The 21,961-nt window shown below is 36.9% G+C and overlaps 1 protein-coding gene and 1 non-coding gene across 2 annotated transcripts in view; both read right to left on the bottom strand.

Moving 5' to 3' along the window:
- Positions 1-1,142: 1,142 nt before the first annotated feature.
- Positions 1,143-21,961, bottom strand: part of LOC139935722 (ubiquitin-like protein 3) — a 35,013-nt gene continuing 14,194 nt past the window's right edge. The window contains exons 3-5 of the mRNA XM_071930269.1: positions 19,646-19,732; positions 16,636-16,713; positions 1,143-10,604 (exon numbers count right to left, since the gene is read on the bottom strand). Of these exons, the coding sequence (XP_071786370.1) occupies positions 10,552-10,604; positions 16,636-16,713; positions 19,646-19,732 (218 nt within the window). The 3' untranslated portion in view covers positions 1,143-10,551. The remainder of the gene's footprint in view (positions 10,605-16,635; positions 16,714-19,645; positions 19,733-21,961) is intronic.
- Trnan-guu (transfer RNA asparagine (anticodon GUU)) lies at positions 19,965-20,037 on the bottom strand. Its single transcript has one exon. It is a non-coding gene; the product is annotated as a tRNA-Asn (tRNA).

The following is a 21,961-nucleotide window of genomic DNA, read 5'->3' as shown; positions in this document are numbered from 1 at the left end:
ATGACAGGAAATGTTCGGCCGTTGGGTATTCGCTGCAATCATAAAATACGTGAACATTCATGATGCATATAAGTAGGTTCAGTGCATGCACGCTCGCTTATGTCCGCTTTTTGCATAGCCCCGGACACGCTTGCATATGCAAAAGTGTCCGGAGTGGACAATTGCATGGCGGACACATTTGTATCTGACAGCGGCCGTGCACCGCGGTGTTGGTTGACAACTCAACGTTTTGACCGGTAGTATGCTCTGCATGCTTTGGTCGTCTTTATTTTATTGACTACATCACTATTCAACTTAAGTCATAGGTCGGACATGGATAAACGGTGACGGATTGTTTTCAAGACAGTAACCCAAATAACATTTTTCGATTCTTTATTTATGCCAAAATTATACTTTTTTTATGACCGAAAATATATTGACGGAATCTGACATTTTATCTTAATGATAAATCAATAGCATCTACCGCAATCCTTACATCACACATCGTTCAATGTGCTCCCTATGGTAACCATGAAGGCCGACATGGTTTGTATGGTATATATCCAAAGTGGCATAGTTCCGCAGGGATGAGATGATTTCAGACTTGTATCTGAATTCAGACTTTTTAAGTTAAGATAATAAAGGAAAACGCTCATCTGCACGTGGGCGACACTGGCAAGGATGGATTAACGAGAAACCTTATTTTGACCTTTGGTCGAGGGCGCCCTACTCAAATGGCATCCAACGGCAGGATAATGTCATATGACTATTGCAAAGTGTAACTGCATCACTGTGCCATCCAGCCGAAATGACCCATGGTAACACTACTGCAAAAAAAACCAAATTGATTTGGCGACGTTTCGATCCTGGCATGGTCTTTCTTACAGGCTTTTATGGAAGATGTTAGTATTTTCAAACACAACAACAGACAGGCTACATGCATTGCATCCAAGTTTACTAAAACTTTTGCGCCCATCATCAAATTATTAAAAATGGCAATCACTCGATGGGTTCCTATCTTGCTTTTCTATATTAAATTCAGGTTCAAATGGACTCTTAAAATGAAAAAATAAAAAATAATATGATTATTACATACAAACAAAAAACATCTGGATCTTGCTCCACTGCACAATAAATAATCAGTCACACATGAGAAAATAAAATGTGTTGCCATTCCATTGTTTTTAATTTCTACTAAATAATCAATTCAAAACAAAAAATAATTAGTTAACAGATATATATACATGACTACATTACACTAGCAATGACAAACATCTACTTTGTTGTAATGTTGTTGGATTTCGTGTTCATATTCCTGTATACAAAAATTAACTAAAAAATAACACAACTTTAATTTGACCTGTCAAGTTCTGAATAATTAGGACCTCAATAATAATAATACACACTTGACAATTGAAGAATTACCTCTTATTACCTTTAAAAGAAAATCAAATCAAAGCATTGAATTTACATTACGAAGAGTTATGTTCTTAAAAAAAATCTTTACAAATTCAACAACATTTTGACAATAACATCTTGGATTTGCAATACCCCTAAAGTATCAAATGTTGACTAATATAATACTTCTCAATAAATTTTCTCTACACTGACTTTAGATTGATCCAAATCCTATCCATTTACATAAATATAAACTTTCGCAAATCGCTGAACTTCTTTTCCAATCTTGTAACCGGTATTTCCTCCAATCCCCACAGTACAGAAAACTTAATTGTATCCGATTCACACACAATTCAATCTCTCAAGACTATAAAATACAAACTAAGGAAATTGTTCTGATTTTTTTTTTTCTCAAGTCTGGAGAAACATGTCGGCTCAATCGAACTACCAAATCTCAATAGCATTTCATTAAAAAAGGGATATACAAAATGAACTTCCTTAATTTTTATTCAAAGGAGAGGGCCGAGGGGAATAAACTGGTTGACTGTTTTAATCTATCAAGAATTTCACTTGAACACCACATCAGCACCCAAACTCATTGAGCTGCTTTACGGACTGTAAAATACCCCAAAAATTGCTAAGCAGAAAGTTGTTAACTAACGTAATCTGCTTATATGAGTATTGGGACCTTGCGTTAAAAGCTACCATCTCAATACATTTTCCACATTGGTTCAATTTCAATGCAGCCAGACCTTACTGACCAACCCACTGTATACCTATAAAGATTCCTAATTAATCAGATATGTACAACCATGTGTTTTTAGAACCCTTAGCCACAAGCTTTTAAAAAGAAATTCTACCACCACGAGCCATTTGAGAAATGGCAGACACAATAATACAACACTATTAGAGTTGGGGTAAATATGTCTAATGTACATCCAATTCAAACAGTGCACTCATTAAGTATCGACCATATCTCAGAAAGGCTTTACTTAAAGTAGGTCGAAAGTTGGCCAAGTGAGATTGCAAACAGCAAGACCATCTTTAACGTTACAACAGTGTCCAATGCATCCCCATAAACCTAACTCACTCTAACTACTTTAAACCTCTGCAAGCCTAGTTACAACTAATAAAACATGAAGCTATTCATTCCAAAACAAACCCGTCATTTCAATCAATGTGTTGACGATATAAACCTTTATCACAATGCAGTCATCTTGTTCTTTCCTTCAATTCAAACCAATGTCACCAAAGTGAGGCTAACAGGTAAAATAGTACGAACCCCTTTTTATAAATTGAGAATTCAAACTATCAGAGTCAATGTGTATACAGGGAATTAGACAATGATGGCTGCAGTGTGATATAAAAGTCTATAACAAGCAAACAGTCACCGTCTGTATTAATACTTGATTCAATGGAATGATAAAAAGTCTGAGATCATTGGGTACCTTTGCAAATTACATGTTTCAACTATTTCATCTAAGGGATTTATGTGTAGATAGACCCAGCATGTAACTAAATACACATCACAGGTGAACAATTATTTCTGATTCAAAAGAAATGGTCTTGTTGCAAGCTTGTCTCAGAATTGAAAGTGGAGCCAACCACAGGCACCAGGCTATACAATATCTGTATTTGCAGTGTGGCTGTGGCTTAATCTCCACATTAAGCCTGTGTCTGAATTAATGGCTTTGACAGTGGCTACAACTGGAACACCAAAAACTGCTATTCTCCAATGTTGTTGCCGCAGCCAATGGGTTAAGTCGCTTGACTCTTGGACATTGCCTTTTGTTGAAGCATAGAAGGGCCACAGCAATAGCCGTAAATGAACTTTGGAAACAGCTGAACAATAGCCATGCACTTGTGTGACTTTGGTTATGGGTGAAGTCATTGGATTCAACAGCCACATTAATGATATAACCATTCACAATGAATAGTTATTGCCACTGTAGCAGTATGCCATTAGCAGACCGACCCCAGTGTAAATGTTTGGGGCTAGTCAAACTTTATTCTCGACTAGCCTCAAACATTTAGAAGTCGTTACCTTCTTAATACAGCCATTATCAAAGTACTTGTTTCAGTCACAAGGCCATTTCTGAGTTGCCATTACCAGCCATAGTCTAGCAGTAGCTATAACAAACATGGCCTTGAAGGCAGTGGACACTATTGGTAATTACTCAAAATAATTATTAGCATGAAACCTTTCTTGGTGACGAGTAATGGAGAGAGGTTGATGGCATAAAACATTGTGAGAAACAGCCCTCTGAAGTGCCATAGTTTTTGAGAAAGAAGTAATTTCCACGAATTTGATTTCGGGACCTCAGATTTAGAACTTGAGGTATCTTAATCAACCATCTAAACGCAAGCAACTACGTGTGACTATAGGGTGTTTTTTCCTTTCATTATTATCTCGCAAGTTTGAGGACCGATTGAGCTGAAATTTTCACAGGTTGGTTATTTTATGCATATGTTGAGATACACCAACTGTGAAGGCTAGTCTTAGACAATTACCAATAGTGCTCACTACCTTTAAAGACCAGTTATAGAGATTTGTTATATAATTGTACAAATAACCTAGAGATTACCCAGAAATATTACATAACCCATGGCTGCAAACCCAATTTGAAACACAAACAAATACAATACGAAATGTGACAAACAGTAACAGATGATTGTTATATAACTGTACAAATAAACCAGAGATTACCCAGAAATATTACATAACCCATGACTGCAACCCGATTTGAACACAAACAACTGCAATACAAAATGTGACAAACATTTTAAAACTTAACAATACAAAACCTTTTAGATTCAACATGCCAACGCTGATTGAATTGTAGGAATTTTCGATAATGTTTCAAGTTAAAGATATAGGTCCTTTGCAAAACCGTGACGAGGCTTCGCCTTAGGTTCCACCAGTTATTAAGGAGCTTTCCTTACAGGGCTATGGCTATCGTACAAGCCCAGGATATGGTTTTAGAAAGTGGCCATCATGGAACTACATACAATATATCCACATCTTTTCTTATAATTGATTTATGAATGGGTGCATTTCCATTGACTCACATGAACAAAACAAAACAATGCATTACCAAAAAAAAAAAAAAAAAAAAATGGTTGATCTGTGCTGTGCACACATTGATTATTACTTATTAATTATGAAACATGTACCTTCGATCCATTTGCGTTTACCTCTTCATTAGTAAATTATGTATAAACTGTAGTTAGGTGCTCTTTTAAATAACCCTAGCCATTAAGAATAATTACAGGGGTGAAAGGTCAAGGGAGTGGTGGCCTGTTTAAAGGGACACGTTGCCGTTGTTCGGTCGAGTTGGTCCCCAAAAAAGTATGAAACCGTGTGTTCTGAAATCAATATGGTCAAAAATTTGAATGGTACAAAATAGTGCCGTGTTAGTTCACAACGTACATGTATAAGAAAAAACGGTGCCATTTTGAGGCATACTTGTGTGGATAAAACTTCTTTCTAACCATATGCATTTCATAACAATTGGTTCAAAATGCTTTTCATAGACCAACTCGCCCGATCCAAGAAATGCGGGTGAAAGGTCAGGGGAGTGGTGTCCTCATAAAATACCTGTCACTCCTCCCCCACCTTAAAACACCCAGAGTGTCCGCTCAAATTGTTAAAGACTTAAACAAGAATAAATACACAAACAAATTTTATCCATACAATTAATTCCTTACAAAAATAAATTTACAGCAATTTTTAAAAACGGGTCTTGATTACACTGGGTTTCAACCTGTACAAAGCTTTTCCATTAATTACTCATTTCTTTTTATGTAAACCCTCAACCGAGCCTTAAGAAGGCCAACCTTAAAGAAATTTTAAAAAACAAAATGTAGTAAGTTGACAACAACACAACTTCAGGATGCACTCTGACAAAACTAAGCTGAAGACATTGCTCTGGCAAGCAAGTATTTCCAGGGCTAAATTTCATAGAACTTAAGCAGATAATATTGCTTAGCAGAAATGAGCAGGATACCAGTCACAAATTGTACATGCATTGTGGTATTGTCTGGTAACCCTGTTCTGGTAAGCATAGTTATGTTCTGCTAAGCAATGTCTTGTGCTTAAGCAGCTCTATGAAATTGGGCCCTTGGCACCAATCAACAGCAATGTAAATTGTGTTGAGTCCTGCTTGGTAACCTAATTCTGCTACGCATTGATCGCAGGTCTTCAGCAATTCTGTGTATGTAGTGCTTTATGAATATGCATCAGCACACTATACGAATACTAATCATATGCAGAACCAAGTCTTGCATTATTCATGAAGAACAGAGGCAGACAGTTTTAAGAAGAAAACAAAAAGCGAACATGAGGAAGATGCAGCTACATCTCATGCAAGTTAGCCCTAACAAATATAAACAGTAGAATTCAAGTATAGTCAAGGATGAAGAAGACAAAGCAATACATCAACTGCGTCACTAACCAATGTATCGAATAAAGCCGGGCAATCGTCATGGGTAAAATTCATTTTGTGAACCAAATGTCTGTAATGTTTTAACCTGAGCATAAAGTCGGATGGATATGTAAATGCTGACCCAAAATAGCGTCAATAAATAAGATTAAGGAACTTCAATACAAATCTGTGTATAGTTTCATTGAAGTTAAAAACACCAAATATCTCTACTCTCCCGAAAATAATTAGGGATGAAAAAACACACAACATTTCTAAAAATGGAAAACCGTCTTGTGAAGAAGATTTTCGCTCCATGAAAACGCACACACAGTATTATTGTAATGTTACAAAATCGAGGGCTAAGCAAAAACAAAAATCCTGCTTTAGAAGTATCAATAATGGTTAAGTAAAAAGTATTAAGTTAATGTTGCGTATATCAGGGAATTAAAGTTACTCCTATATCAGGGTATAAATGTTACTCCTATTCGGGGTATAAATGTTACTCATAATAACTGTAAGATATTTAATGAATGACTGTTCTTGTAATGTTGACTATTACAGCCAAGCTACAACAAAATTTTAAGCAGAAAATAAATGCTTAAAGCTTGTAATATAGCTAAGCACTTGTTGAGGGAACCAGTCACAAACAATGCACATCACATACTACTTTGGTTGGTAAGCCGTTTCGGTGCAGTCCTGACTTTTCTGTGCTTACCCAATAATGAAATTAGGTCACTGAGGTCAATGAAGACCAATAATTAGCTGAGATTAGCTTGTGAAACGACACACGCCCATGACCTTTGCGATAGCTCTAATGCAAGAGGTCTTTTTCGCAGGACACCTGTCCTTTCTCTCTGCATCAACCGTCGGCCCACCTAACAAACAAGCTTACCAACTAAAAGGTTACCAATCAAAACACTGTCTTGACTGGTATCCTGCTTAGCTTTCAAATTCTGCTTAGCTTTCAAATTCTGCTTAACTTCAAATTCTTCTCAGCTTCAAATTCGTTAAGCAACTCTGCTCAAACACGTTTTCACGTTTTGGCTTCATGTTTTGCCTCTCGGTGGAATTGTTCTGAAAGGGGAATGTTATTGATGTACAGAGGACATTATTAAAGACATTTAAGGGCTGCATATTTACAGGACTGGTACCCTACCCCCAACATCATGAAGAAGATGATGAAAGGCACTAGGTACCAGTCAAAGGATTTTGTTCTGGAGTACTGTGTTCCAAATCATGAGTGTGACATGCTGAGCGTAATACCACTCTGCCAGGTCAAAGGTCAAACTCTCCAAACAGGCTGCGTATCTGCCGTTGATTTCACCAAACTCTTCCTAACTTAGGATTTATCTCAGGACTTAGGACAAGTAAGGTTCTGCATTGGACCCATCTTAAGTTAGGATGAGTTATTTGTCCTCGAAATAGATTACCCCCAGTTCATACATGTACTTCCTGCGGATGCGATACAAATGTTGACATCACAAATTTCCAACGAAATTCGCACTGAGTTGAGTTGTGCTCAACTCTCTTCGAACATCGCAGCAAAAGGAGGATTGTGACGTCAAAATCACACCAAATTTGCATCGCATTTGCATGCCCAGGAAGTATGATACACTCTCACCAACAGTCTTGAGACTTTCATATCGTGTTTTGAATCTTGAGTATGTATTTTTTCATATTCTAACCGTAACTCTGGAGAATGTGCGGAGCGTTAGAAATTTCTTTAGTAAATATGCTTCACTTTAAGTCCAAAATTGACTTCCTACACACAAACCATGACAGACTAGACTACTGGCTATGGTGCATTGCTGTAAATGTTGTGTAATGTACATAGCTGCAACACTCTGTTTTTTAAACTGGCTGTACACTGATGTCCGGATAGTCGACATTGAGTATATATACAGGAAATTAAATGATTGATTCAAAATATCCACTCCATACTGATGTCTACTTGTAGAAAATAAGGTCCGTTAAACAAACATCAAAATTCCAAAATAAAAACAACCAATCGTAAACGCATCGTCTTTTTGTTCATTCAGTAAGCTTTCTTTTCGTGTGTGTGTAAGTGTGTGTAGCAATCACATGATACAATCAGCGCCTCTTTAATGACGTGTATCCAACAAATCTATGGATACATAATTTGGTTTCACACATGAAACAGTCACTATACATCAACATCAAAGTGTACTGACCAATTCACAAATGCATATCTGGTTTTATCTTCTTAAATATAGTTATAATATACAGTGCAATAAAGTGCAACATATACACAACTACACCATATGCACCCAGGCACAAGCAAAGACCCAACAAAACAACTTAATGCTGAATACTAGACAAAGAATGAATGTTTTATGGGTGCAACAATGAGAATATTTTAAGGAGTTGAAACATGGGATGTTCGATTCAACGAGGCAAAAGTGACTGGAACACTCCATCTCTTACTGTAATTCTCCCAAATGCAAAGCGGGAAATTATTCATCATTGTTTGACATAACATCCAAGTAGATCTTAAACATTTGGTTGAAGGATAAAATTGTAAAAACAAACAATTTGTAAAATGTTTTCCTGGCATCCGGAACGATGGCATTGAAAACACGCATGGTGTATAGAACCTGACAACAATCCTCCAGTCAAATGACAAGGATTTAATGCGGGACTTTAGAGGCTCTAGGTGGCAGCAGACAGGTCAACCCATTGTTCTCAGTAATGAATGTACATGTATACGCAAAACTACGTAAACAATGGAAAAGTACCTGGTAAGTCTGCTGCCACCTAGCATTCCAACGTCTCCCATTGGGTGTTATACAACTTTGTATGACCAACAGGTATAGAGTGTGCAAATCTTGAGTGTATTTCAACATCTTGGGGGACCTAAGGTGATCACAGTTCCACATACATTCCTCAAACTTGTGAAGAAAACAAAAGCTGCGCATGTCAACTAAGCCCATTGTGGAACAAAACTTGTGCAAACATTGTGCAAACAAACCTAGCACAGTCTGTTCAGGATACTGAAACTCTGTTAAATGCACAACAACAAAGTACAACATACTGTAAACAACCATCAGAAACTCGCGCAGTATGCAGTAAATAAAAACATGAACTCAAGCTCTTGATAACAATCAAGTCTGGAATTCATGAGAAATGTTGATGACTTTGTTTGTGCCTGGAATTGTGTTTTCACAACATGGCGATTTGGAATATTTGTCATTATTTACAATTTTTCACAAAAGATCTTCGAAGATGTGTATCTGACTACTATTTATCTCTCTTGACATCGTACATTTATATTATAGCCTCATAGGAAATACTGCAGCCGTGTCCGAATCGACGGCTACAGCTAGATTGCCACTTCATCATGCATTGAGGTATAGGGCGTCATTAGCAACATATGTACATAGCAACAGCCGTAGCCGTTACTGTAGACACCAATTCGGATACGGCCCTACTACATTTTTTTTTTACAGATGAAACCTGAAAATGAGAACTAATTTGAAGATAGTGTACCGCATAGGTGACGATGGTTAAACTTATTATAGTGGAACTTTATGTTAACTCAACTAACATCAAGATGCACGTATGGCTCTTTTTCGCTACTTTAGCCAATAACTTTTTTAAGTCATTGGCCAGTTAATAACCAATGGCCAATTCAACAGAAACGATTCGTCACAAACTTGAAAACGCACCAGAGTTCCCACTTCAAGTATCCAGAATATTGCCAGGTACTGGTCTTTAAATTGGTTTGTCTGTTTGGGGAAAAAAGAATGCAATGCAATTTGAAATTTTCGTTTCCAATCCAAACAGAAATTTAGTTCAGGATACCTGTCCATTATTTGTTTCTCTTCTAAATATACTAATGTTTCACTTGATTTCAGTTGACATGTACAATGTAGATGACATGGCCAATATTATCACTGCACATTTTAAGTTACGAGTCATTCAAATTATCCAATGCTGTAAATTTATCTTTTATCTCGACCAAAGAACCAATTTGAATTTTTGTACAATCACTTCGCTAAAAAATAACTGGTTTCTTAAATAAAAATACTTACAGAAAAACTGAAGGCAGAAACGCACCGGACATTTTGACAAAAACACCAAAGGCGCTAAAAGTGAGGTCTGCATGTTTGCAAAAAAATTATTCACACCAATTTTGTCAGACACTAAAAGGCTTTTTTTATACATGGCACAGATTTGTGTGTAATTTTGTCCTTTTTGTTACCAGAACGCTAATTGGTTTTAGTTCACATATCAATTCAGTGAACAATTCTGTAGGTATAAACGAGGGCCGGGGGTGTCTGCAGATAAAATGCAGATTCATAACATCATTTACATGTATCGGAATAAATTCACCTGATTCATAGATTACCTAAGTCAAATAGAGAACATGTTTCTGCTAATGTTCTGTTTCAAATATCTGTAAGACCTGTCCTCTCTGTGGAGTTCAATCCATAGATGAGGTTGTTTTGATCACAATCGTGAAGATTAACCAGGATCTAAGCCGTAGGCGCTTCAATAAAATGGTAACTAAACTCAACAGTGCCGTTAAAAAAATTTACTTTATTTGACAAGCCATCCAGTGGGAGACATCCTGTTGACACAAGAGAAGTTGTTTTTGCCGTTTTTTTTTGGAGATTGAGGGTCAGTCGACTTGGTCGTTAAAGACAGAGAGAGTCGGAGAGTAGGGGGGGGCGGGGTGAACAAGAAGAGAACAAACTGAGACAAACATTACGAGGAGACCCTAGCTTCATCACACAAGTACACAGCAGTTACTTTCTTCTGTTTTTCCTCGGTTTCTCTGTCCTGTAGCGAGGGAGAAAAAAACAAAAATGAAAATGGAGAATTAGAAGTTAATAACAAAAGACTGTCACTCAAAGTTTCCTGTGACTCAATGGGTTTCTTTTTTTTATTTTATCAAAAGATACCAAAGCCTGGAACTTCATCCTTGAGAGGGTAATGTCAATTTCATTTTGCAAAGGGCACTTCCAGTGGAAAATCTTAAAGTCTATAAAAAAAATATGCAACTTTTGAAGGGGCACCAAGGTCAAGACCAGCGCACCAGAGGCCATGGCCTGCGTGAAATTCCAGGTTCGATACTACGTTTCAACGCAAAGATTTAAAGGCAGTGGACACTATTGGTAATTACTCAAAATAATTATTTCCATAAAACCCTTCTTGATTAAGAGTAATGGGAAGAGGTTGATATAGTATAATACTGTGAGAAACAGCTCCCTCTAAAGTGACCTAGTTTTCAAGAAAGAAGTAATTTTCCACAAATTTGATATTGAAACCTCAGATTTAGAATTTGTGGTCTGGAAATCGAACATCTGAAAGCACACAACTTCGTGTGACAAGGGTGTTTTTTTCTTTCATTATCATCTCGCAACTTTGACGACCGATTGAGCTCAAATTTTCACAGGTTTGTTATTTTATGCATATGTTGAGATACACCAACTGTAAAGATTAGTCTTTGACAATTACCAATAGTGTCTGGGTCTTTAAATAATCTTGCTATAGAAATAGTTGGTAAGTATTTCTAAACATTCTAAGAAAGGTTAAGGATACATACAAATACGTCCACACTTTGTGTGTTCCTGTGAGGCGTAACCTCAGATATCATGCTTTGCATGAATGTTGACAACAGAAACGGGAGGCCATCTTTCATGAAGTGCCTCATTAAGCTTGGGGCGAACCTCATTAATCTGAAAACTTACTTGTTATAAAAGAGCTTTTGTAACGACATGTCCCGTGTAAGACTTCATAATACAATCAAACTTGAGGTCATTTTCACAATAATTGTGTTTATCTGCTCCAACTATTCATGTTCAATTACTACTACGAACCGATTCCATGAACATGATGGAGGCTTAACAAGCAAGCTTTGTACTTGTTTACCTTTGACAGAAATTAATTTAAACAAATTTGTTGCATTTCACAGGTGTTACTCTTTTGATTAGTACCAGATGCAACAAAAACTATCTGGGTGTGGGTTCAAATCCCGGTCGTGACACTTGTGTCCTTGAGCAAGATACTTTACTATAGTAGCTTCTCTTCACCCAGTGGTATAAATGGGTACATGCGAGGGTAGAGGTTGATACTCTGTATGAAAAAAACACAAGCGCCTTACAGGCAGCTCAGGGCTGTATACTCCCAAGGGACACTAGGCATTCTTTGCTTATAATGTGCAGACAAATGCAAAAATTTGGTAGAAAACTACTGAGTATACACTACGGTGTATGGGTAAAAACCAAAATTAATAATTCTTTATCCCCGATGCAAATTTAACATCTATTTTACTGTACATAAGTGTACAGCTTAATGTCCCATCCAAAGGACAAGCAAATTGTGGTAAAGTACCTATATGTACCTTGCCCAAGTCAAAGGACACAAGTGCTCCGACCGGATTGAAACCCACACACTGTCAATCGATCAGTAAACACAAGAGCTTGAGTCTGGTGCTCTTAACCACCCGGACACGCCACAAAACTAATGTTGACTCTAGGAGACCATTTAGGATGATAAGATCTAGGTAAACTCATTGTCCTCAAACCCTGCTCAAACTATGCAAACATTGGAAAATTACCAGGTCTCCCTTATACAGCCACCAACTCGCCTTTCAAATTAATTAATTTGCTATTTTCAATAGGTATTGTATATTCTTATTAAATGTATGTGAAGCAGTTTTTGTCAATGAACAATAATCCACCCAAAATATATAATGTTTAACGTCTTTTTATATTTTGATTGAAGATTATTTATTCTGTTTGAAATGTTTTTTTGTGTGCAATTTTTCACTTTTACTAAGTGTAATTCAACGACCACTTTGGCCTGTGGGCCATGAAATTTGATGACAATTGCTTTGGTTGCACTATTTACATAAGATGGACATCAACTGAATTAAGGTTGGGTTGTCATCGCCAACTTTATGACAAAATTATGTAACTTCAATGCTTTTGTTTCCGTTAGTTAGTTACCTGCTCATGTTTGTTATGTTGTAATTTTTGCCTTCGAGAAAGACGCTGCTAGGGTAGAAACGTCAGGCCTTTTAACTATTTGTTTGGGCAAAATTATGTTACATAAGATGCAAAACAACGCAGTGAACACAAGATTCAAGAGACTCCTCTCTGTCCGGTTCTCAATGTTGTTTGCATTCCCCAAACACGTTGCAAGGTCTTATTGTCGCAGCTTCCGTACATAGGTTACCGTGGTAACATCACAAGATGCACATTTTCAATGAAAGAAAGGCTAATTGCCCTGTGGCTTCGAGGCACTGATTGGTGGTAAGATATAATAGTTGCTAATGAGAGTCAATGTAATCAGTATGTACCGCATCACACTTATTGACAGCCACAACTAAAAAGAAGAAAACAGGATGGCTGCTACACATTAAGCTTACTACACATGTTCCCAACATGCATGTTTATCAACGAATTTGATTTTCGAGACCCAAGATTTAGAATTTGACGTCTCAAAATTACTTTGGAGTGAAACGTCGCTTAAAATGCTGTATACCATACTATCGAAAGCTGCTGTATGCTTCTTACCAAAAGTTATTGTTTTAGGGCGTGCTTCGCGTGCGCGATAAGAGCCCAATACTGCGCTTTCGGAGCCCTTGTTTACAAGCACATGACAAACGTTTTGATGTAGACGATAATCTCAACGCTGCACAGAATTGCAGGTTTTTAGGGTTCAAAATCGATCATTATTGGGTGAGTAAAGCAAACATACTTTCTCTCATGTTGTGCATGCAAAGTGTATTTTATGTGGCATAAAATTGGGAGTTTGAGGGTTATTTCTGGGGATATTGTGTTCAGGTAAACTCATCGACCCTTGGTTAATATCGATAGCCCGTTCGTTAAAGTTTATTGTTTCACTACTTGTTAATGTTCATGTTCCCTTTTCATATTGTTCCTATGCAGCCTAAAGTTCAACTGCAGCCAGGGAGGGTTGCTCAAAGGGAGGGACTGCTATTAATATTTGATACAGCTTGCAATACATATATGTACAGCCTGACTTGTTGTCATAAACCAGGCAACCATACCCCCACGAGAGAACAGAATAAAACAGAACAGAAGTACAGTATACAACTCTGGTGTGCGACAGTGTTTTGCTTGGTGTATGTATGTATCACTATAAATAAGTTGGAAAACTTAAAGGTCTCGGATAACAGTTCTACAGTTATTATTGCCATTAATTTTAAAAGCGATTACAAAACGTATGCCTTCCCTTTGATGGGAAGGTACACGTTTGGTAGATACTCAAACAAATACTTAAAATTGACTTGGTAATGAGCATTGGAGAGCTGTTGATAGTATCAAACATTGTGGGAAACGACTCCCTCTGGAGCAACATAGTTTTTGAGATAGAGGTTATTTCTCACTAAAATAATAAAAGACTTCTAGCTAGAAGTATTTTTTTCCTATCTGAAAGCACACAAATTCGTCCAACTTAGAGTGTTTTTTCTTTCATCATTTCTCGCAACTTCGATGACCAAGTGAGCCCAAATTTTCACAGGCTTGTTATTTTATGCTTATGATGGGATACACCAATTGAGAACACTGGTCGTTGACAATTACCAAACGTGTACAGTGCTTTTTAAGGCAGTGGACACTATTGGTAATTACTCAAAATAATTATTAGCATAAAACCTTTTCCCTTAGTGTCTGTTTATTGCTTTATTGTTCATTTGTTGTATTATCTGCATTGCTATTGTTCGTTTAAAGCGCTGTGGTCTAAATGAAATGGCGCTATATAAAAACCCAATTTATTGTATTGTATTGTTTTGGTGACAAGTAATAGGGAGAGGTTGGTGGTATAAAACATTGTGAGAATCAGCACCTTCTGAAGTGCCATAGTTTCCAAGAAAGAAGTAATTTACCACGAATTTGATTTCGAGACCTCAGATTAAAACTTGAGGTCTCGAATAAACCATCTAAACGCACAGACCTTTGTGTGACAAGGGTGTTTTTATTTTTCATCCATACCTCACAAGTTTGATGACCGATTGAGCTCAAATTTTCACAGGTTTGTCATTTTATGTATATGTTGAGATACACCAACTATGAAGGCTAGTCTTTGACAATTACCAATAGTGTCCACTGCCTTTAAGACCCTTATGTATTGATGTCACAAAGCAACTGTTAGGCCTATATCGCCCACACACAGATCCTTGTCATGATCTGTGAAACATGCATCACATTATGTCATCCTTTATTTTGCCATGAATACATCTGCGACGCTCCAAATGTTTTAATACAGGAGTCCTATATGGACATGGGACGCTTTGCAGTGTCGTTTCCAAAATAATCTTCCCTCGCCCATTTGTTCAAACGAGGCAAGGTCGTTTCATCTATGGAAATGCGTGTTTCTCTGAAGTTGAAAAAAAAAAGCCTCTGAACATTTTTGTGCAGATGAATTACATTGACTTTTTAGTTTCACTGGCTTGCATTTGACAAGCGAGGGCGCCGACATAGTGGTTTGGTTGTATAACTTGTGACGACAGCATCAAGATTTGGATGGAAAAAGGATGCAGAGAAGATCGATATGGACAAATTCCAATGTGTTAATTGCCTCACGTTTCATAGGGGAGACTTTTCTAATAATATCTTCCGTGGTTAATGAAATGTCTAAGGCCTTGGAGTAAGACTCTCGTGAGAGTCATAATGTGAGGTGATTTCCACTTTTTTGCAAGTACCTGTACATGTACACAGTCTGCATGTACATGTACAGTACAGTACTCGCCGACACTACTCGCCTCATGGAACCTAACTCAATCAAGCTTCTTAAGTCGGCCTCAAGTCGCACATTCTCACATTTTGCTCCCCACACCTGGAATGCACTGTCCACCTCAGTCAGGAAATCCGACTCTCTTCGAACATTTAAGAAGTGTATCAAACATTCTCTATACCCTATCTAATGCGCTGCGTTATTGACGTAGTGGCACTATATAAATGCCCTATATGCATGTACACGTATGTACAGTAAACTACATTTGATTTTAATTGGTATGTTGCAACTAGACAAGGTAATCTGCATTGAACTTCTGCTCTCTCAAGACACATAGGGCGGGTAAACCTTTGGTAATAAGAAAGAAAAAAAATGACCAGCACCTGCTGATAATGTATTTTAACACTTTGAGAAACTATATTTCCTAAGAACTAAGAAAATGTGGTTTTAGAGAAAGCCACTCAAAACGTAATATTTGATACTTTGGCTGGCAACCTTATTCTAGTGAGCATAATTTTGTTGTACTTGGCTACTTTTTAATTATGCATTTATAAGCAGCTCTATGAAATTGGGCCCTGGGCTCCATTTCACAAAGCATTAAAGACAATGGATACTTTTGGTAATTGTCAAAGACTAGTCTTCTCACTTGGTGTATCTCAACATATATACATAAATATTAAGACTGTGAAAATTTGAGCTCAATCGGTCGTTGAAGTTGCGAGATAATAATGAAAGAAAAAACACCCATGTCATACGAAGTTACGGCTTTCGGATTCTAGATTTGTAGCTCGAAATCAAATTCGAGAAAAATAATTTCCTTCTCAAAAACTATGTTACTTCAGAGGAAGTCGTTTCTCACAATGTTCTATACTACCAACCTCTCCCCATTACTCATTACCAAGTAAGGTTTTATGCTAAAATTATTTTGAGTAATTACCAGTAGTGTCCACTGCCTTTAAGATAAATTGTCGGTATTACCATAGTGATTGATGTATCGTGACATCACATTTTACTTAGCAACTACATTTGATTTGCAGTTAAGATCAATCTAAGCTCTTTGTGAAATCGACCCCCGGTCGACAGGTTTTGATAATAGTTTCACACAAACCTTGTGAATTGGGCTCTGGGAGTGTCTCCCTGGCCATAAGATGCATCACGGTTATCTTTCCTGCCGGTAGCTGCAAGGCTGAAATGAACAAATGAAAAAACAAAAAAACAATTAAACTGGAGAGAAAATGGTGTACATTTAGCCACACATTTTGTAGTATTAAGTGAAGATCAAACTGATTAATGACTGGATGAAAATGAAAAACAATAAGCTGTCCTATCTAAAGTGAAGCTTGAAGCTTTGCATATAATTATGAATAATAGGAAATAACTACATGTACGCGTAGGAATAGTAAACTTGCAGGTTTAATTATGTTTTAGATCTGTTTCATGGGAGTGTTGGCCCTGAAAGGAGCCGCTTTTGTCTCGACATTTCAAATAGTACAATCTGGTCGTCTTCAGGAGTGAGAACATTTTTCAGAGCCAACATTTCCACAATTACAAAAGAGATTAAATACATGGTTGTATCCGCACGTTAACCATTTATTTATAGGAATTTCTGGTCCTATCTAATTAAATAGTAAATAAAATATGGTTTGGTACTAACAGACTGAAAGGAAAAAACCAATACTGTATACACTACACTGATTAATTAGTAATACGGTTCGGTACTAACAGTGTACGCGTATGAATATAATCAACACCAGGCCTCGATAATTACAATAATAATACTACTAATAAAAACAAATTAATAATAATACGTTTCTAAAACCCCAATCCCACACGCTTTACAATGAACATGTAAAAGCAGTCCAGTTTTACAAATACAAGAAAATATCAACAAAGAAATTGATAAATAAAAGGGTACTATTAAGCTCCAACTCAATTATTAAAGCCATTATTATGGCAAGAAACGGATGCACAAGACAACACAAAACACACACAAAAACATCATGGCATAAAAAAAAGGAAAATAGACAGTACATGTTAAAACCGAAGTAAATTTTTTTTATAATGGATAAGTAAAAGAATGAACAAAAGGCGAAACATGTAAAGAATGTTCAAACTTAATTTGTACAAAATAACTACTACATGTGTACTACAATCCAATACATATGAGCCATAAACTTTGAAAAATGAAATTAAAGTTTCGAAGAAAAAAAACATCCTGGTAGCAGAATAACAAACACAAACATTTAGTATACCAACTCAGCTTAAATTCATTGGTTTCCCATGCGTAACTAACTAAGGCCTAACCCAATGTATCATGTCTTTGAACGTGACCCAAAATACCTATCTTAGTGAAAAGTTATTTCACGGTCTAGACATAAAGTATACGAGGGAAGGATTAGTGAACAAATGAATGGAGTACAGACAGAGTGATTCAATCATGTAATACTGTTGTAGTGCAAACAAAATTAATATCCTAGCCTGACGTTTCGATCTCAGCAGAGTCTATTTCTCTTCTTTTTTTCTTTTATTAGCCTTCCAAGTTTTGTTAGCCTTTGAGAAAGACTCTTAAGCCCGGTTCATACTTCCTGCGAATGCGAAGCGAATTTGACCTGAATTTGGCGTCACAACCCTCCTTTCGCACCGATATTCGCAAGTGAGTTGAACAAAGTTGAACTGCTGCGAATTATTCGTTGCGAATTTTTGTGACGTCAACATTCGCATCGCATTCGCATTCGCAGGAAGTATGAACCAGGCTTTACTAGGGTCAAAACATCAGGCAATGATCTACTTTTTGCATTTACATGTGTACCATGGTTGGTAAGTGGTTTGCAACAGCTACATTTCTCAATCTCGTAGTGTCAGAGTATTGATAAGGTCATACTGACAGAGAATCAGGGTGCTCCATAGGTTTTTTTTTAAACTAAACCAGGACATTCTTGAACCAAATTTCGCAAGAATGTTTTATTTTTGGTAAAAAAAAAATCCTACTTCGCAATGTTAATCCTACTTCGCAATGTTAATGGTTTGTTCATGATTTGTAAACAATTTATCTGAAGTTTCCTCCCCCATGCTCTTTCCATACGTAGCTTCAAACAGGTGTGCAGAGCCCAAACTACAAGCTATGGTTTCAAAAAGGGCTTAAATTACCAAAGTGAGAATGAAATAACAATTATTCTGGTACCTTAATGGTATAATAGAAAGGAAGTATATTCAGTAATAGTGCAGAAAAGTTAAAGGAACAAGTTACCTTGGATCGGTCGATGGATTGGTCTTTCAAAAGCGTTCTGTAACCATTTGTTTTAAAATGCATTATATGGGTAGAAAGATGTTGTAAAAGTAGAACACAATGATGTACACAAATATGCCTCAAAATTGCGTGGTTTTCTTTTTACCTCGTCGACTAACACGGTCGGCCATTTATCAATCCCAGTCAAATTTTTGACTCCCATTAATGGGCGACCGTGTTAGTCGCGATGTAAAAGGAAACCGTGCAACTTTGAGTAATACTTGTGTGGATCATTATATTCTACTTTTAAAATATCTTTCTAACCATATATGCATTTCATAACAAACGGTTTCAAAAGCTTTTTATAGACCAACTCGTTCGATCCAAGGCAACGTGTTCCTTTAAAACGAACATGACCAAGATGACAGTAATATACATGTAAGGCTGTGTCCGAAACGTGACTTCTGCTACAGCTACGGCAAAATCAACATGTCTGCCAGCATTGAAGAATAGGCATATGTGTATGTGTGCGATCTAGCCGTATCTGTAGCTGAAGTTGCCATTTCAGACACCGCCTAACTGTCAGTCAGCCAGAGGTTATCTGGGATTTCTCTTTTAACTTTTTTTCATTCGTTGACAGGACACGTCAACAAAAACTGTGGATTGCCTGCAAGTTTTTTTCACTAGCCCACACCCAGAATGAACAAAGTTTTTGAAGAGTATACATAAAAAAAAATAAATAAAAAAAAAACAGACGTGAAGTTGGCAAGCCTAATAAATGTATTCACTCATTTCTGCCCTGGGTTAGGGAGAGGTTCATACAAATGCACATGAAGTCATGCAGACACAAACACTGAGAAATGCATGTTTTTATAACATAGACATCATTTACCTCCTAAGGTGACGTTTCCATGAATAAACCTTCCTTGATAAATGAGGCGTAGAATAGTTGATGACGATACGCGATCACTTTCCCACTCTAAAGGAGAGAAAAATGAAATAAAAAAACAATAGTTTCATGATGAATGAGTACACAGGGGGATCCTTACTCCCAATGTATTAAGTAATACAACATGATGTGTTGTGCATATCGCAAGTACTGTACAACGAAATAATTTTTTATTGACTCAAATAGTGTTCATGACACAGTAAGTTGTGTTTACAACACTGATAACGTACATGAACTTTATATCTGGGGTTGAACAAAGAATTGACTAGAGTGGGATTCGAACCAACGACCTCCGGATTAACATGCCGGCGCTCTACCAACTGAGCTATCTAGCCCTATATTGGCGGTGTCCCTATTTTGTCAATATCTTTATTCTGAGTAACAAGTACTCAATGAACAGTACTGAGTAACAAGTACTCAATGAACAGTACTGAGTAACAAGTACTCAATTAACAGTACTGAGTAACAAGTACTCAATGAACAGTACTGAGTAACAAGTACTCAATGAACAGTACTGAGTAACAAGTACATGTACAATGAACAGTACTGAGTAACAAGTACTCAATTAACAGTACTGAGTAACAAGTACTCAATGAACAGTACTGAGTAACAAGAACATGTACAATGAACAGTACTGAGTAACAAGTACTCAATGAACAGTACTGAGTAACAAGTACTCAATTAACAGTACTGAGTAACAAGTACTCAATGATGTACACACACAGTTGACAATCCCCATACTACTGTACTTTGAACTGCAATATTGTACAAAGGTAAACAAACTTTTAAGATGCTTTGTCACATGGCCAATTGGTAAACACAAAAACGATTGCAAGAACATGGTTTATAATTTCATTTGATGTTTTGAAACATGCTCTGAACTACAGAACTGAACTGGGATCTGATAAAGATTATTGTGAATTGTATTGTACAAACTACATACATTACAATGTTTTGTACAAAGGTCAACAAACTTTGTTGATGTTTCTTTCACATGAACAATTGGTAAACAAAAAATTCAAGAACAACAGTGTTTATAATTTCATTTGATGTGTATAAAAGTTTGTTTTTACACATCCAAAGTGGCTTGTTTTAAAGAGGGGGGGAGGGAGGGGGCACATACTGTGACTATTAAAAAAAAAACAGAAAGTACCCCAAGCTACAAAGACATCCATGTAATGGTGGCTGAAGTGACAGGGAGACATTAAGTCTATCTTAGGGGAGAGTTTGTAATAATCAATAGCTGTATACGATGTACATTGTAGCTGTGTGCTTCCAAGCACATGTTTTTAACACACACCTGTCAAAGCTGATAGTAAACAACCAACATGCAATAACGCTGTCTTCACAAGCTCTTAATTCCCTTTTTTTCATGTCTTTCTTTCTTTCTTTTTTGACAGTAAATCCTGTCATTCTATGACAGTCCATCACGCTTTCCAATATATCTGTTCAGGGTTCTCCCAATGATGCTCAAGCTAGTGTATCAGGCTGATATGCGCGAGTTGCAAATAAAAATAATATCAAATTTGTATTATAATTTTATTTTGTTTTGTTTTAATTTCACAAACATTTAAATGGTCAAGATGCCCTCTCAATGATGAAACTCCAGGCCTGAAATCAATTTTTGTTACATGTAATGTGAGTACTCGAGTACCAGGTACATGTACATGTAGCCCTATATAGAAGACTCTTTCTCTGTACACAGGAACAGAGTCCTAACTATTGAGGCCCGTTTTCACAGCTTCATAACTTAAATCTTACCTGCAACAAACCACTAATTTCAACAGATTCACATTCCATGGCGGCATACATTTTTCTGCGGTGGGTTTTGGTCCTAATATTTTCCTCACAAATCCGTCATTTTTGTGAAATAATGCAGCTTCCAACGTTAAAAAATTCCTGTTTCGATCGTTTTCTCACAGTGTTGTCTGTTGATGTGCGTACGTGTATACATTCGCGTGCAAGACGCATGATGCAAGCTTAGACACATGAATTCTTGGTCACCGTATCTTGACTGCACAGCGTTAACAACACAATTCAAATTTTGCGTGTCGGCGTCTTGCGTACACACGGCATACTGGGAGAGTACGAACAAAAATGGGAATTCCTTAACGTTGGGAGCTGCATTATTTCATGAAAATGACAGATTTGTGAAGAATATATGACGATCAAAACCCACCGCAGAAAAACATATGCTGCCATGGAATGTGAATCTGTTGAAATTGGTGCTTTCTTGCAGGTAAGATTTGAGTTATGAAG

This window comes from Asterias amurensis, chromosome 4 (assembly GCF_032118995.1).
Source record: "Asterias amurensis chromosome 4, ASM3211899v1".
In the NCBI taxonomy this organism is placed as follows: Eukaryota; Metazoa; Echinodermata; class Asteroidea; order Forcipulatida; family Asteriidae; genus Asterias; species Asterias amurensis.
Note: the sequence above shows the minus strand (reverse complement) of the source record. Positions and strands in the feature narration are given on the sequence as shown.